At 35.9% G+C, this 15,817-nt stretch overlaps 1 protein-coding gene across 1 annotated transcript in view; it reads left to right on the forward strand.

Annotated features, from left to right (window-relative positions):
- Positions 1-15,194, forward strand: part of LOC107715668 (carbonic anhydrase-related protein 10-like) — a gene marked incomplete at its 3' end in the record, with an annotated part of 96,866 nt that extends 81,672 nt beyond the window's left edge. Inside the window, exon 4 of the mRNA XM_016521837.1 lies at positions 15,052-15,194. Within this exon, the coding sequence (XP_016377323.1) occupies positions 15,052-15,194 (143 nt within the window). The remainder of the gene's footprint in view (positions 1-15,051) is intronic.
- Positions 15,195-15,817: the final 623 nt, after the last annotated feature.

Raw genomic sequence — 15,817 nt, forward strand, 5'->3', positions numbered from 1 at the left:
TACCTGAACTTTAAAGGGGACTCAACCCTCTTTTTATTTGTGATATATTGTCTCAGTCTAAATTACATTCACACTGGTGTTTTAGGAAGCCAAACAAATTAGAATATAATAATAATAACAACAACAACAATGACAGTAATAGCCATATATTGTAAAACAATTACACTATAAAATAAATGAAAATGAATATTTCATAGGTATATTATTTTTGCTTTACACCACATTAGGGAAATTACAGTACTTCTTTCCTAATCTTCTACACTTGAAAGAGATATTTTGAATTTGGACTGCATTTAAACCGCTAGCTGTCAGCAATTCATACTGCATAAAAATAAGGCATAACTGGTGGCTGTTGCATTCCCAAAAGCGCGCTAAACTCACAGCACATGCAATAAACAAGTTCACTGCATTCATTCACTGTGAACGTGTGAGTCGTGTGAGTCGTTCTGAGGTGTGGAAAACACCGGATCGTGATATTGATAATATAGTTACATCCCTAGCTGCTATAGATAACTAGAAGAATAACAAATTAATTCTATTTGCGCTACAAACCGGTGTGTTTGATTATCTTAATAAATTAATATAAAATTATAACAGATAACCGTGTTTTGAAACTGGAAGCGAATGAGAAGGCTTCCACATTAATGTAACAAATGGCTGTACCCATTCTTACATTAAAATTAAGGTGGATTACATATCACACATAATCAGAGGTCATAAATTGCAATTGATAGCTTGCTTTAAATGCGCTTCCTTTCTTATTTCAAGTCCATGCTTTGTCAAATGGCCTGGGTTTGTCATTGTTGTTAAATCTCAACCGCTTCATTGCCAGTATGTTTAGTAGTCCTTTAGCCCACATTTTAAACCCAGACACCACAAACCATTTTCCTCACTCACAGAATAAGCTTCTCAGCAATTATCATACAATACGTAGTGACATAACTTCTCTCTCGTGCATGTCAGTCATCCACAAATTGCTAGATTTGTCAAGTATACTGTAGCTGTGTGTAGACTAGGTTCAAAATGGTATTTTTGTATGTTCTGAAAGTCAAATACACTCCTCCAGTAAGCCTATAATTTAGTACACATCCAAAATAAGAGAGCCTTCTGATGTCTTATGTCTGTTGCAGACTGAAGAAACATCTTAAACAATAATGCATATCACTTACATCTGCATCAGATAGTTATTTTAATCAGATGTTACAAACCAAGCTCCGTCAAAGTTCTGTCAAATGAATTAAAAGAAGCCTTTTAGAGTAGTAGCTTATGATGATCATCTGTAGATTTTTGATAGTCCTTACTCTAATCAGTCTGGCTTATGAATATTAATTAGGCGATGTAATGCTCGCCCAGTAGTCCTAACTGATTTGCCGAAGGTAGATATAGGTGCTAATTATATTAGGATTACTGCTACTCATTGAGTTCACTGCCAATGCAACCAGTTGGCGGATGCTTCTGCTTAGTCTTACACCCGTCATTTTATACGTGTGCCAAATGTATTTCCCTCAAAAATGGGGAAATACAATACCTAAACATTTCAAAAATGTATAATATTTGCTAGTACACCTCCATCTGTCATAACCCATAACCCACCATCAGATTAAATTAAAGATGTGAGAGATGTCTGCCTGTGATTAGTCCTGGCAGTCAGGAACAACCTCCGCCAATGCCGTAATGCTTTTTCAGCCACGAAGGTAAACATTATTATCGCCCTTTCATCTTTTAAAACCCGCTGAATGTGAGACGCATTGCTGTGTCCTCTGTCACGCCCTGCTCATTTGGCACAGTGTCATTCTTTTCCCCCGCAATTAATGAGAGCAAAAGAAAATAAAGCAGCGGGGTCTATTGAATTATTTGATTAAGTAGCTGCAGCTAATGGAGTTTCAGGATTTAAGAGCAAATTATGTATTGCAGATGACTCATCAAGGCATTTAATTTGCCCATTTATGCATTGTCTCATTCATATGGCCATGCATCTTCATTTCATCTTTGAACAGCAGGTCATTCAGGGGCTTGGAACGGTGCGAAACGGGGGAGGATGGTCAGTGCAACCCAATGGAATTGATTTCTTCATTGCGCTGCCTTTCTCTCGCTTTTGCTCTCTTTCTTATTAGTGGTTAGGCCACTGTAAAACAGTGTCTGTGATAAGTACAAAGGGCTCGGGATACAGTTGAGCCGCCTGTGAAATCCTTTCAGAAACCACATGCTTGTTTATTGCATCTGAGCTTAAAGGATTCATGGATGTGGCACATAATCAGTATTCTAATCAAGGCATTAAACCAGCGTTTTCTCTCGCACACAGCTGTTTTCCTTACAAAACATGCAGCGTTCTTAAATCGCACGGTGTCACATGGACTTGAATCGTGACATATATGGCAGAGGTTGTGCGGCTGATTGAAGTCCTTCCTTTCAGCGTTCATAAGGTCATTCGCTTAAGTTTTATTTAGATCTGCATGATTAGAGGGGAGGCTTAAAGAGATATTCGGTTCTTACGCAGTGATTGCGGAGTTCGAGGCTTTTTGATTCGCATGCGTCAGACGGTAGATTGCGCAGTTTTTATGCCTCTGCTGCTTGTTTTCTCAGATCAATCGGGCTGGATGGATAAACTAAACCGTAAAAGACTCCACATATGACCGTAATATATTTCGAAGGGAGTCATTTATCAGTGCGGTTCACCTTTGAGAGACGTTACTCTCTTCTTACAGCCGCCACAGACAACTGTCAGGGTTGGAGGTACATCAAGAGACATCAAGAGACTGCTTTTCATAAAAGGGCCTCCTCATTCTCCTGCTGGGTCGAACGTACTCAAATATTAATCAAGTTCAGCACGCATGTTCATGCGTTACAGCCTCCGCGAATATAAGCACTGTGCTTACACCCCGCCGCATATTCCTAGCACATAGACGCTGCTGAAAGCATCCTCAGGCAACCCTCTAGCATCCAATACCATGCACAAATACAGAGAGGCTCCAAAAGTGATACCTTGGACACGCACACAAAGGAAACTAGCAGGCAACCTTGAGCCATGCCTCACCCACTTCTCATCGTAGCGAGTTTCCCTAATTCGCAGACATCTTCTGGTTCAGTCCGAATGGCAACGGATGAATAATTCAAGTGATGCATAAGAAACACATCGATAGCTGCACGTGTTTCGCAGTGGCTGTTATAGCTGCTGTCTGGCACATGGACCTCCTTGGTACCATCCAGCTATCAAAAAACACCAATTTTAATTTTGTTAAACAATTGCCAATAATGAGATAAAATTGAGCTGTGGTATGCTCTTGAGAAATTTTACTATGGTGTTTTGGAAACATGGGTTGAATTTGGTTCCTGGTTGCATTTTGGCCTTTTCTACTTTGTTAGTTTTGCAATAATGACCAACTTGACTGTACATTATCTGTCATTATCTCTGTCATTATAATTACTTGACTACTTATACAATGATTAAATGCATTGAAATAAAATATTGCCATTGAGCCTACAACGATATTACAGTACTGTATGAATTTATGCATTATGGTAATGCTTTAATTTTCCAGGTCCATTTTTTTAATGTGTTTATTAGGTATTGTGAATTAACATTGAACAAAATCTTTTTTTAATAGCATTTATTATTAATATAAATACATGGCAATGAAATATTGGATTAGATCAACACTATAACAATATTGGAATATTAATTTATATTTAATAACGATTACATTTTACAATATGGTTCAACATTTGTTCACATTCTGTATCTTGAACTAACAATGAATAATTTTTGGTCGTTTATTATATAAATACATGGCCATGAAATAGTGATTTGGGTCAGCACTATAGCTATTGCAATATTAAATTATATATAGGCTTATGATTACAGTAGCACTTCACAATAAGTTTCAACATAAATGTATTTGGTATCAGGACCTAACAACAAATAACTTTAAAGCATTTATTAATCCAGGTTAATATTATTTTGTAAATATACTGTTGTTTATTAATTTGTTTTGTTTTCAGAATATATTAACATGAAATGTATAAATACACATAGAAATTGTTAACCTATGTTAATACAATCTTCAAATTATTGTTTAGCAGTTTAAACGAAATTGAAACCATTTTTTAAAGTTTGCCATTATTATTACTGCAGTTACTTTTTAATGAATCTAAAATGTCCATCTAACATGTCTGCCTCGGTTTATACCGTTTCACTTAACCTTTTTTTTTTTTTTTTGTTTTGCCTTAGCTTTTAGTATTGTGTGTCAGAAAATTATACTAAAGGCATTAATATCCTTAGTACTCATTTGCATTTGCATATAAAACAAGAATACTAAATCAGATTTATCAGTTTTGTGCACAGACACATTAATATGGTAAAGTGTGAATGTAATGTGCATACAGTCAGATAGCTGCGAACATGTATGAAGTGACCAAGTGTAAATACCCGCATAATAAACTGGACAGAACTGTGCAGAGCAAGGTTAAGCACTTACAAGAAACAAGTCATATTTAGCTGTGGCATGTATGTGGCCACATATCGGATGATATTTTGCCATATTTTCATTCAGTTGTCACACATAAAGTCCAACTTCATTCCATTTATGCAGCTGACAAGCTCCGGTGATGTGTGGGTATCCAACATTTGCTCCAAATGCATTTACTGTAGCTGCTGTCGGAATTGCTCTTAGAACTCAGATCTGCACATCTGTCAGTCTCCCAGTGCTGCGGCATGAAGCCCAGAATTGTCCTTGTCGTTAAGACCTGATTAATATTTTTCCCTCGGTGATCGGCCAGAGTGCTCAATAACACAGTGTTTCCAGCATCAGCGCTCTGTGTCAGGCTGCACCTTCTCTCTCTTTATCGTAGTCACATTGTTCCATTATGGTTGATGGGTTGCATGTTGAAGGTGGAAGGTTTTTTTTTCCTCCAAAAAATGGATCTTAACAATGAAGACTACAGAGGATCAAGAATGATGGGTAGATATCATTGTGATATTGGTATCAAATCAGTTCAGGACAAGTATTCATTGTCAAACTACAAATTACATTTTGTAACTTTTTTATATCTATTTCTTTTGCTGTTACAGCACCTACTTTTCCTAGTCTAATGGTGGTTATGTAGCCTCCCTTCTTTCCCATCACATATTTCATGACTGTTTGAGTACCTAAGGTGTCCACCCACAGCCGAATTTCCCCACAGTGCTGTAAAAGTGAACTATGTAGGGTAACTAAGCAAAGACATCTACCTGGTGAACAGCTGTGGAGAGATTTACTTCCAGGGGAAGTGGAAGTTTTGTAGGACGTGAGACTAGTACTTTGGTAAGGAGTGTCAGATGTTTAAATACTATATGAAATACTCTGTCATTTTATTTAAAATAAATACAATGTTTTATTTAATTTTTTAAATTTATTTTATTATATTTTATCTAATTTCCAGCAGATAGGCTACAGTATGATTTGCAACTTTTTAGCCTATTGCAGGTGGAATTAAAGGGAGGGGCATTCTCATTCTATAGAGCATTTGATTGGACAAAAATCTGTGTAGTTCAGGATGAGTCACATTTGCACATTTTAAATGTAAATTTTTTTTTTTTATCTTTAAAATATTTCTGCTCAAAGTTTACTTATTTACTCTTTTAAACAATTAGCATTATACTCAATTCAAAGATAATGTCAACACATGCAGTGCAACACATATGAACTAAAAGCCACAAAGCCTTTATTTTGTTTTTGTTAAATCATCTAAATCAATCAATCTGGCTGTTTGAAAAATCAAAAATAACGTAATTTTACAAATTTAACAAAATAATCATATTTGAAATCAATGCTCATCAAATAACCCTAAAAAAGTATATTAAGCAGCACAACTGTTTTCAGCATTGATAAAATCAGCATATTATACAATGATTTCTGAAGAATCATGTAACAGTCTGGCTGCTAGTAAATAAATTACATTTAGTACATTTGGTACAGTAAAAATGTGATATGTGGAAAAAATATTACAATCGATAATAACCTTTTTCTTTTTTGTGTATACAGTATGTATAAAATTAGATTTCAATAATATTTCAACATATTACAATTTGTACTGTATTAATCAAATAAATGCCTCGGTGAGCATAAGAGACCACTTTCAAAAATTCTTATCAACCCCAAAACCAATAATATCATGGTTTATGATCCAATCAATCCTGATCGACAAAATCAAGCCCAATCCCACATTATTGCCCACTGAAAATAAACTTAAATGCATCATATTACATTAGGTAATTGTGTTGTGAATGCATGTTACACATGGGCTATAGTGTTTTTAGCTCTTTACAAATCATTATGCCTCTGTTGTTTTTGGATAAACACATGTAATGAGCACAATTTAGATCTCAGTGACAGGAATCCTCTCTTCTGACAAGCATGGCCAAGATAACAGCAGGATGACTCGGGGATTATTTTCAGATTCAATGAGAGGTTTAGGCTAAATCCACACTCTGACATGCCTGACTTGGTTAACGGACAGCCAAAGAGAGCTTAAGTGATGGGGAAAACAGGACAGAGACCGAGAAAATGTGTGTAGTGGTTCAGTTGAGGAGAAGGCTAGCTTCAGGACTGCCTGTTCAAATGAGTGTTTACACACCAAACGAACACAAGTCTACTAGTAATTTTGTCCTCCACACGTTTATTCAGATATTATCCCCATGCTGAATTAAAAAGGAATCAATATGTCTGGGTTTCTAACCTCTAGAGATGTTCCATAAGTCATGCCAGACACATTTTGCATGCTAGTCGATGTTATTTACTCTGTCAGAGCTGCATGATGTCACACCAGAGCTGACCGTGTTAAAGTACACAAGTCAGAAAAAAAGAAGTATTTGTCCATTGATATCAATACCAGTCGATAAAAACACACCAAAAAGCAGTATTTTGCCCCAAAGTATCATGTCCTCAGATAGAGGTTGGTTAGTACTGTGTGCACCAGTTAGTTTAGATTTTAGACAGACAAACAGAAATGCTATAGTATATTATTGCAAAATAGTATATTCTATTATAATTAGTATATTACTGCTGTTTCACTTCTGTTAATGCACTGAGCAGGCTTTTTGGATTCTGAAATCAGGTTTGTTGTGCTTCCTCTGAGATTCCAATTCAAATTCGGAATTCTGACTTGAGGGGGCATTTCAGTCGAAAGTTCCTACTGGAAACTCAGAATTTCCAACTTCCGAGTACAAATGGAATATACCCTGTGTAGAACTTGTGATTATTCAATGGGACACACTTACAACATAATGTTGTAAAAATGTAGGCAGTTTTTAGTGTTTTAAAGTTATGCACATTTTGTCCATTTAAATATTTTGCACTTTAAACATCTACATTTCTTTTCAGTAGTACCTATGTATGACACAATTTAATTGTGGTGCTTTTAATTAAGTGATTAAAAAGCAGTTGCAAACGTTTTACGGAATACACTAGGGATATGCATTTCCATAACTGAGGCCGATGCGATACGCATCTCAATGCATAGCCAGCGATACGATACATTGAAGATAAATATGAAGCAGCTACTGATGCGATGCAATATGATTCATCCCTATTACGATGCAGTGCGATCCGATATCGATTCAATTCAACACAATGCAATTCAATGCAATACGATGCAATGAAAAAAACAAAACAAACATGATGCTATAATTCGATATGGTACAGATAGTTCGCTTTCATTTCTCTGGTAGCCAAGACCACACAAGTGTGGGTATCGGGACAGGCCTAGCTTCTGTCCACTTCACAGATCATCATCTTTACATGTTTTTGGATCCGAAGATGCTGTATTATTTCGGAAGATTTGTAACGGCGCCCTCTACTGTATAACAGGAATAGCTTGTCAATGGTGGGAAAGTGTTGTGTCACAAGCAAAGAAAAAATACTTGTAAATGGTGGACAAAGCATTATAATGCAATGCCACACTGCATCCGGTAGTCTGTATAAAAATATCAACTGTGCTTCATTTGAAATCCTTCCCGTAGCATTTAATTTTGTTCTGTATGGTTATTGTCAAGGATAAAGCCGCTCTTCAGCGTATCCTGTGGAGGCCAGCACTGAAGGACTCCTCAGAGATGCGAAGCCTCCTAAACAGGCGGGTGACAATTAGCAAGCGAGAGGAGAAGGTCCTGTTGAGTGTTTTGCTGTTGATGTCTCCGTGGCGGAGGAGCCAACATACGTGTGCGGCCTGTGGAGAAACCACAGAGATTGTGGTGACCACGGTTCCTCTGTGCAGGCTGCACCATGGTAGTTTTATTCTCATTTGTATTCTGCTTTGAGAAGCCCTCTTTGCCGCCAGGTCAGATATCCCTGCCCATTAACAAATGACAGGAGGAGTTAACTTGACTGACATGTTTATTGTTCTCGGGATGGTCCGGCCTAATGAGACCCATCGTCCCAGGGTGCTGAGATTACGCTGGCATTAGAGGACACGTCCAAAGAGGTTCAGCTGTCCTGTGCCATTTAAACACGCTGACTGCACGCTTGTCCCGCTTGATGCCACTTTACCTCTGGAACTGTTTACCTAGACAGTGATAGCTTGTGAATGATTCGTGGTCTCGGCCACTAATCATTACGTGAGGGTTGATACTCCTGTTTACTCTAATGCTACACCTGATAAAGCACTGCTTTGATGAACTGCACCAATTAACGGACAGAGAGCTGAATTACTCAGACGACATTCTGACGTTCCAAGCACAAAACAGCTGTCTTTTGCGATTTGCGTGGAAAAATTTGTTGCAAGATTGCTGTAGGCTTACTAGTTGCAAAATTACTTCAATATGCAATGTTGGTCGATGATCTTAGTTATTTGTTTTAATAATGCAGTTCATAGATGACTTGATACATTGACTTGAATACACCTTTTCTGTGGTGAGCATGTTTTTAATTTATGAGGTAAAATGAATATTTTTAAAGTACAAAATGCCAGATTAAAACATCTGTGCTAATATAATAATTAAGAAAAAAGTCAATATAGAAGAACATTCTTGGTTTCATCTTTGATGAAACACATAATATGTATGGATGAATAATTCATAATTTTTGTTATATACATTTTTACATTTTTGGTGTCAGTTTAAAAAAAGTTTAAGTAACTGATTTCTATATTAATACATTTTAAATATTATTTATTCAGCAGTCATTACTCCAGTCTTCAGTGTCACATGATCCTTCTGAAAACATTTTAATGTGCTGATTTGGTTCTTAAAGCGACAGTTCACCCAAAAAAATGAAAATTCTCTCATTAATTACTCACCCTCATGTCATTCCAAACCCCATAAGGACATTGTCAAAATAGTCCATGTGACATCTGTGGTTCAACCGTAATTTTATGAATCTACGAGAATACAAAACAGGCACAAAGAAAACAAAAATAACGACTTTATTCAACAACTTCTCTTCCGGTTAGTCTCCGTCGCCATTCATGAGAGTACCATGACACACACTTTTGTGAATGGTGGCGGAGACTGACTGGAAGAGAAGAAATTGTTGAATGAAGTCATTATTTTTGTTTTCTTTGCACACAAAAAGTACTCGTAGCTTCATAAAATTACAGTTGAAACGCTGATGTCACATGGACTATTTTAATGATGTCCTTACTACCTTTCTGGGCCATGAATGTGGTAGTACCCTTGTTGTCTATGCAGGGTCAGAAAGCTCTCAGATTTTATCAAAAATATCTTAATTTGTGTTCCGAAGATGAACAAAAGTCTGGAACGACAAGAGGGTGAGTAATTAATGACAGAATTTTCATTTTTAGGTGAACTATCCCTTTAAGAAACATTTATTATTATTAATGTTACCATTTCCAGGCTTTCCTCTGGTTTCTTGTTTACTGCTTAGAGATATAAAGCTGATAGCCAAGGGTTTTCATTTCTTTCAGTTTCGACATATGCTGGGGAAAGAAATTAACCCTCCCCGGTAGTCCGGTTGTGAAGTTTCACTGCCGCCTTCCAAGATTAAGGATTGGTTGAAGAGGTTACACATTTGAAAGCAACTTCCAAGCGTTTAGCATCAGTTTTGTAAAGATATTTTCCCATCCTTCCTTTTTATGTATTTATTGCCAATCTGTTTGTTTTCCTGCAGTATTATTATTATATGCTCCAGTGCATCAAAACAGACGGTACTTTTTGATGTTTGTCCAAGATAGCCTGATATATCTGGATACACCGTATGTTTTCAAAACTCACTGCTTTTCCACACGTTCCTTTTCCCCTCTTTTAAGACCACTACACTTTTTGTATTATTATGAGCTGATGAACTGAATCAGGTGTGTTAAATGAGGGAGACATACAAAATATGCAGTGGTTGGGGTCCCCAGGACAGGTTTGAGAAGCACTGTTTGAAGAAATACTTTTGCTTCCTTCATTCTATCTATGGTAAGTGCATAGGTACTCTCCTATAGTCTTGGGGCAAAGGCTCTATGATTTTGTGGCAAGATCTGGAGTGGAAGTGATTAATGAGCATCTTAATTGGTGCAAGTGTGTCTTCTTAGTCCTAGTGCATGCCTTCGCTCGACCCTGAACTGTAGTAAACCTTGAGGGTGGCCAGAACACAGGCTTTAGCTGTAACAAAGGGAAAGGCAATAATTATTCTGCAAGTGCTAGTCTTTTCTTCAGTTTTTTTAATGTCAAAGAACAAGATCCAAACCTTGTGATCATGGGAATAGATGGAGTTCTCTGTCAGTGAATAACATTGTGAATGACCTTGATTTGATATAATTAACAAAACCTTTCCTGTGCTTAGATTGTAAGTGCAAACATCAAATAATTTATTATGGCTAAACAGAAAAATATGTTTTATGAGGATGATTACTGTAATGATTAAGTCTAATAAGTAAATTAAATTTTTGTCTTAAAATATATGATAGGAGAACTGTGAAAATATATATTTATATTCAAAATAACCATACATTGTGATATATATATATATATATATATGGAAATCTTGAAATATAAAAATATATAAATAAACCAGGCTATCAGTCAAATTCATCTCCCCACCCCCCCTTTTTTTGACCAATAAATCACACCACTGCATTCAAAAAGAACAATTACATTAAACAGAAGAAGACACTAAAATGCTAACCATTTTTAGTTCACTGCTGCATCAAAGTACAACAATTTATGAGAATAACAACGTATTTTTACTCCTGTATTATGTCATATTGTCCTATGTGAACTGTTCATTTTAAAATATCGCCAATGCCAGTATATTGCATCACCCCTAATTAACATTATAACAATATTTCATTATTTAAATATCACGATTGTTATTTTAATTTCATTTAATTTCATTTGTTATTTGGCCTGGATAGTGAAAGAAAAATGGCCAACATCCAGCATTTATATGATTAATGATGTTTAAATAGATACCTCACGGAGTTGGTTGAAACGAGAACCAGGTTGTATGTCCTAGGGCCTTAAAAGATAAAAAGCTTGCAGCCTTGCACTAAAGTGGATATTTGAATTTTAAGTAAGTTTATACAGGTCATTAAACAGAACAACCTCTTCTGTCTTTTGAAAGACCAGCTCTGATGTGTCCAGTCACACTGAGAGATAAGCAATTAAACCATGCATTCAAAAATGTTTACTCACTCTCAGGTCATTCCAAAGCCATACAGTATTTGGAACTTTTTTGCATGGAACAAAAATTTTAGGTTTTTTTTTTTTTTTTTTGGAAACTTGAGCTTACAAGCTTGAAAAATGGATGCAAAATATTATAAAAGCCATCCCTACAAATCAATACACTATATTATATGTTTTCTGAAGATATACAATAGATTTGTGTGAAGAGCAGACTAAAATAGTTGAAAATCTTCCCCTCCAGTGATATGTTAACTGCTATCCCTTAAGCGTAAAACTCAGTGCTATTCAGATTAATGTATTTTAAATCTATCTTTAACATGCAGCTTATCTAAAGTGAAGATTCAGCTTGATTTTGTACACATGGATTATTTTATTGCCAAAGGTGAAAAGCTGTTGACTGTGGTTGTTCTTTTAGAGCTACCAATAGGTAATAAGTATTTACCATTTATGACATTGTCACCTGTGTTTAGCGGATCGATTCCACACACTGCAGCCCCATTCCTGTTATAGATTTCCTGTCATTTCAGTGACTGATGTAGAAGGATCTGAATTATTTCCCATTGTTCTGCCTGCATCTTGGAGGACATTACAAACTAATTCAACGCTTTCCTAAATAAGAGATGACTCAACATTTTTTGGAATCTATTTTCATTCTCTACACTGCACCATCTAATGCAGAAATGCCAGGAAATGAGAGTGGAATAGCAGCCGGCTGTTAATTTTGAGTTAACGCCACTGAAGCGATGGCCGACCGCACCAACCAGCCGTGCTTTTATTAATCACAAAGCTACTCAGTTGCCTCAGTTGAGCCACACTTTTGTTTATCAGGAATTGTCCCCAAACAATATGCAGGCCTTCTTTGCATAGCATTAGGGGGTCGAAGAGATTACACGTCCTTTGCGCATGTGTCCGGGTTTGTGTTCGTTTTTCGTGTACGAAAGAGTGTGTACACGCTGCTACTTTGTCAAGTTATTCTCTCAAGGAGAATAGCTGAACGCTCACATGACAGGAAACAGCAGGTGGTGCTTTGTTCGGGAAAATGCAGGCTCAAATTATGGCGACTCACAACATGAAAAATATGGTGTGGAGACCACCTGCTTCTGCTTCTCAGGACAATGGAAACAGTGATTTATGAATAGCCTTTACTTATTTGGAGGCCTGAAACGAGGGCAGAGGCGTTGATGTCATTGTGGTGGGATAGAAATTATGAATTGTGCTATGTGTCGTCGCTTTTCTGCAAAGCCAACTGGGTCATGTCACCCAACCAAAATATTCCAGGAGTGGAATTTACTTGATAGAAGATGCAAGCTTGGAGGTCCTTAACCACACCGCTGACTGCTCATAAATTATTAATAAAGAATCCTGTTTTGCAGGCTGCCAATCATCTCATGTAATGGTTGTCAGCTGGAGGTGCATGTAGCACAACGCTGTGAAAATGCCAAGGCGAACACTTTGTATAAATCGTCTAAATTGCTTGAAAATGTCATGGGCTGCTGGAACTCAGATGTTGAATAAAGTTATTTAAAAGAATAGAGGGATATTGTAGCACCGACTTTCTTATTAGTATCAAAGAGTTATGAGAAAGGGAGACCTGGGGCAGCTGTAACATTTTGAACATTTTCCTTCATAATGCACTGCTACAAATCTAGCTGGCCTCTTTTGGTATAAGAAACCGTAGCTGTGAGCCGTAGCCATTAATAGACTTATAATAAGAAAGGCTAGATCATAAAATTGAAATTAATAGAAGTCATAGTGTTACAGTTGTAACAGTGATTGCTGGTAATTATATTAACACACTATCTGAAATAAGAGAATACCTCGAAGTAATATCATTTCTTTAATACCTATTAGTATCCCTTAATCATCTTCATTTTTATATGGTGCTATTTCTTTTAGCTGTAAGGAACGTTTTATGTATTTAAAGCAGAAGACATGGGGATACCTGAATTAATTTTAATTGTTTGAAAAAACACCATTGTAAAAAAAAAAAAAGAAAAGAATATTGGTGAATATTGTCTGTATTCAAAAACTAGATACTTTCATCAAATAATGTTTACATTATTTGCATTATGTTACACATTTGCATATGCCTTTTTGTTATTTTTTTATTGCATCCAAACCACCATAATTAGTACTTTTGACTTTTGCTCATAATTGTCTTGTATTATTATTATTATTATTTATTTCTTTATTAATTATTATTATTATTATAACCAAATTTACGGTATTTACTAGTTGCTATATCAACACTACATATAGAGGAAAAAAGTGTGCCAAAACTCAAAAGCCTTTTGAAGATATCGCTGAATATTTATTTTACCATAGTAAAAGTAAATTTTCTGGCTGAAGTAAATTTTTCATCTCAGTTTTTAGTATTCATTTAAAATGAGACAAATCTGCTATTATTTTAATCTCCAATCTGTTATTTATCAGTTTAGATTTGTTAGTAGATTAGATTAGATTTATTATTATTATTTATTCGTTTATTAATGCTTCGCTGACTAGCAAAAGACACTTACCGGTTTTAAATTCCAGTTGCGTAGATGGGGAACGTCGTAACACTGCATTACAATGTGCCCCGCTATTATTAGAACTATGCTATTGGATGACAATAGCAATGTAATTTACACTATTTACTTTTATGGATTTTATTGAGAAACCACAAGAAACAGGTGAATAAAGGCTGTCAATATCTATGAGAACTGATCTCATGTTCTATGAGAGCTGTGTGTGGAACTTTGTTTTGAACTATACTTTATAGCTGTGTCTTGCGATCAGGGCCGTCCCAAGCATGGTTGCAATGTGTTCATTGTCAAACTCCAAAATTAGATTATTTTTAATTCTTAAAAAATGCCATTATTTTATTTGAAAATTTAATAATTTTATTTTATTGACGAAATATTTTAGTTTGTCTTGTATATGTTTTTCATTAGATCAGATAACATTTTAAGCTGTCATATGGTCATGTTACAATGTGCCCCACCTACGGAGCATGTTGTCACAATTCACTTCCTTTCTTTTCAGGTAAATAACGAAAAACGTATACACTGTAATTATGAAACAAAGCGACATACTTGTACTAGACAAGTGTGAAATTAATGTGTATAAAAAAAATTATACTCTGAACCCCACATGGATTTACACAAACTCAGAAATTCAAAAAGTGGTAGGTTGTGCCCCACGCTCCCCTACTGCTCCAGTTTTGAATAGTCATCACAGGAAATGACATTACCATCATTACACATAAAAAAAAGAAGAAGATTCCATTTCAAAGTTTTTTGGAAATATTTACATATTATCTTATGCTTTATAATTATTACATCCACTTGTGGCTCTTATTTATTCACTCATTTATTATAAATTCAATATAAGACTACTTATTATAAACAAATGATTATGATTGTTTGAAGAATGTCCTGCAAATCATCATTGTGTACTTTCTCCCGTTGCAGTGCCATCATTCTGGGGGCTTGTAAATTCTGCATGGAATCTGTGTTCTGTGGGGAAGAGACAGTCTCCAGTCAACATTGAGACGAGCCATATGATATTTGATCCCTTCTTGACACCACTGAGGCTCAATACTGGCGGACGAAAGGTAAACCATGTCTTATGTGACGTCTGCATGGCTACAGTGTCAGTGCGGTGAGCTGCCTGGGAAAAGTAAACATTGTTTCTAGTGTCAAGGTGCTATGATCAACTGTGAAAATGCTGCTTTAGTGAAAAAAAATGCATCTAGATCAGTGGTTATGCTAGATTCAGAACGGTTAGGAAAGTAAATTATGGTGCTTAGTTTGAATGACTATTTTCCACTGCTGTTTTTACAGTAGCTGATATCCTGCAGCGTCTCATGCTAAACTCCAACAGCATTTTTATTATTATTATGCATGCAGCTTTGACCTCATATCATTCGAGATGGTTTGTCACACTGCAGGACGGTTTAAAATTAACTAGTTATAGATACATTGGAAGAAACAAGAAACCATTTTCACTCAGAAATTGCTAGTAAATTTCACAGGCATTTACAACTACACACTTTGAATTAAACATGCCTATATTTATATAAATTTTGTTTGTAAAAAATCCATGTGCACATTATGCATCAACTAACCACATAAAATTGCCATCATTTGTTTGTCAATAGAGAGAGGATGGCATGTTTTGCATATTAATAAATCCTCTCTTCAAATGCATCAGCAGTGGGTAACTGAGGTTGTGCAT

Source organism: Sinocyclocheilus rhinocerous, unplaced genomic scaffold, assembly GCF_001515625.1.
Source record: "Sinocyclocheilus rhinocerous isolate Xijiao unplaced genomic scaffold, SAMN03320098_v1.1 scaffold2948, whole genome shotgun sequence".
NCBI classification, from domain to species: Eukaryota; Metazoa; Chordata; class Actinopteri; order Cypriniformes; family Cyprinidae; genus Sinocyclocheilus; species Sinocyclocheilus rhinocerous.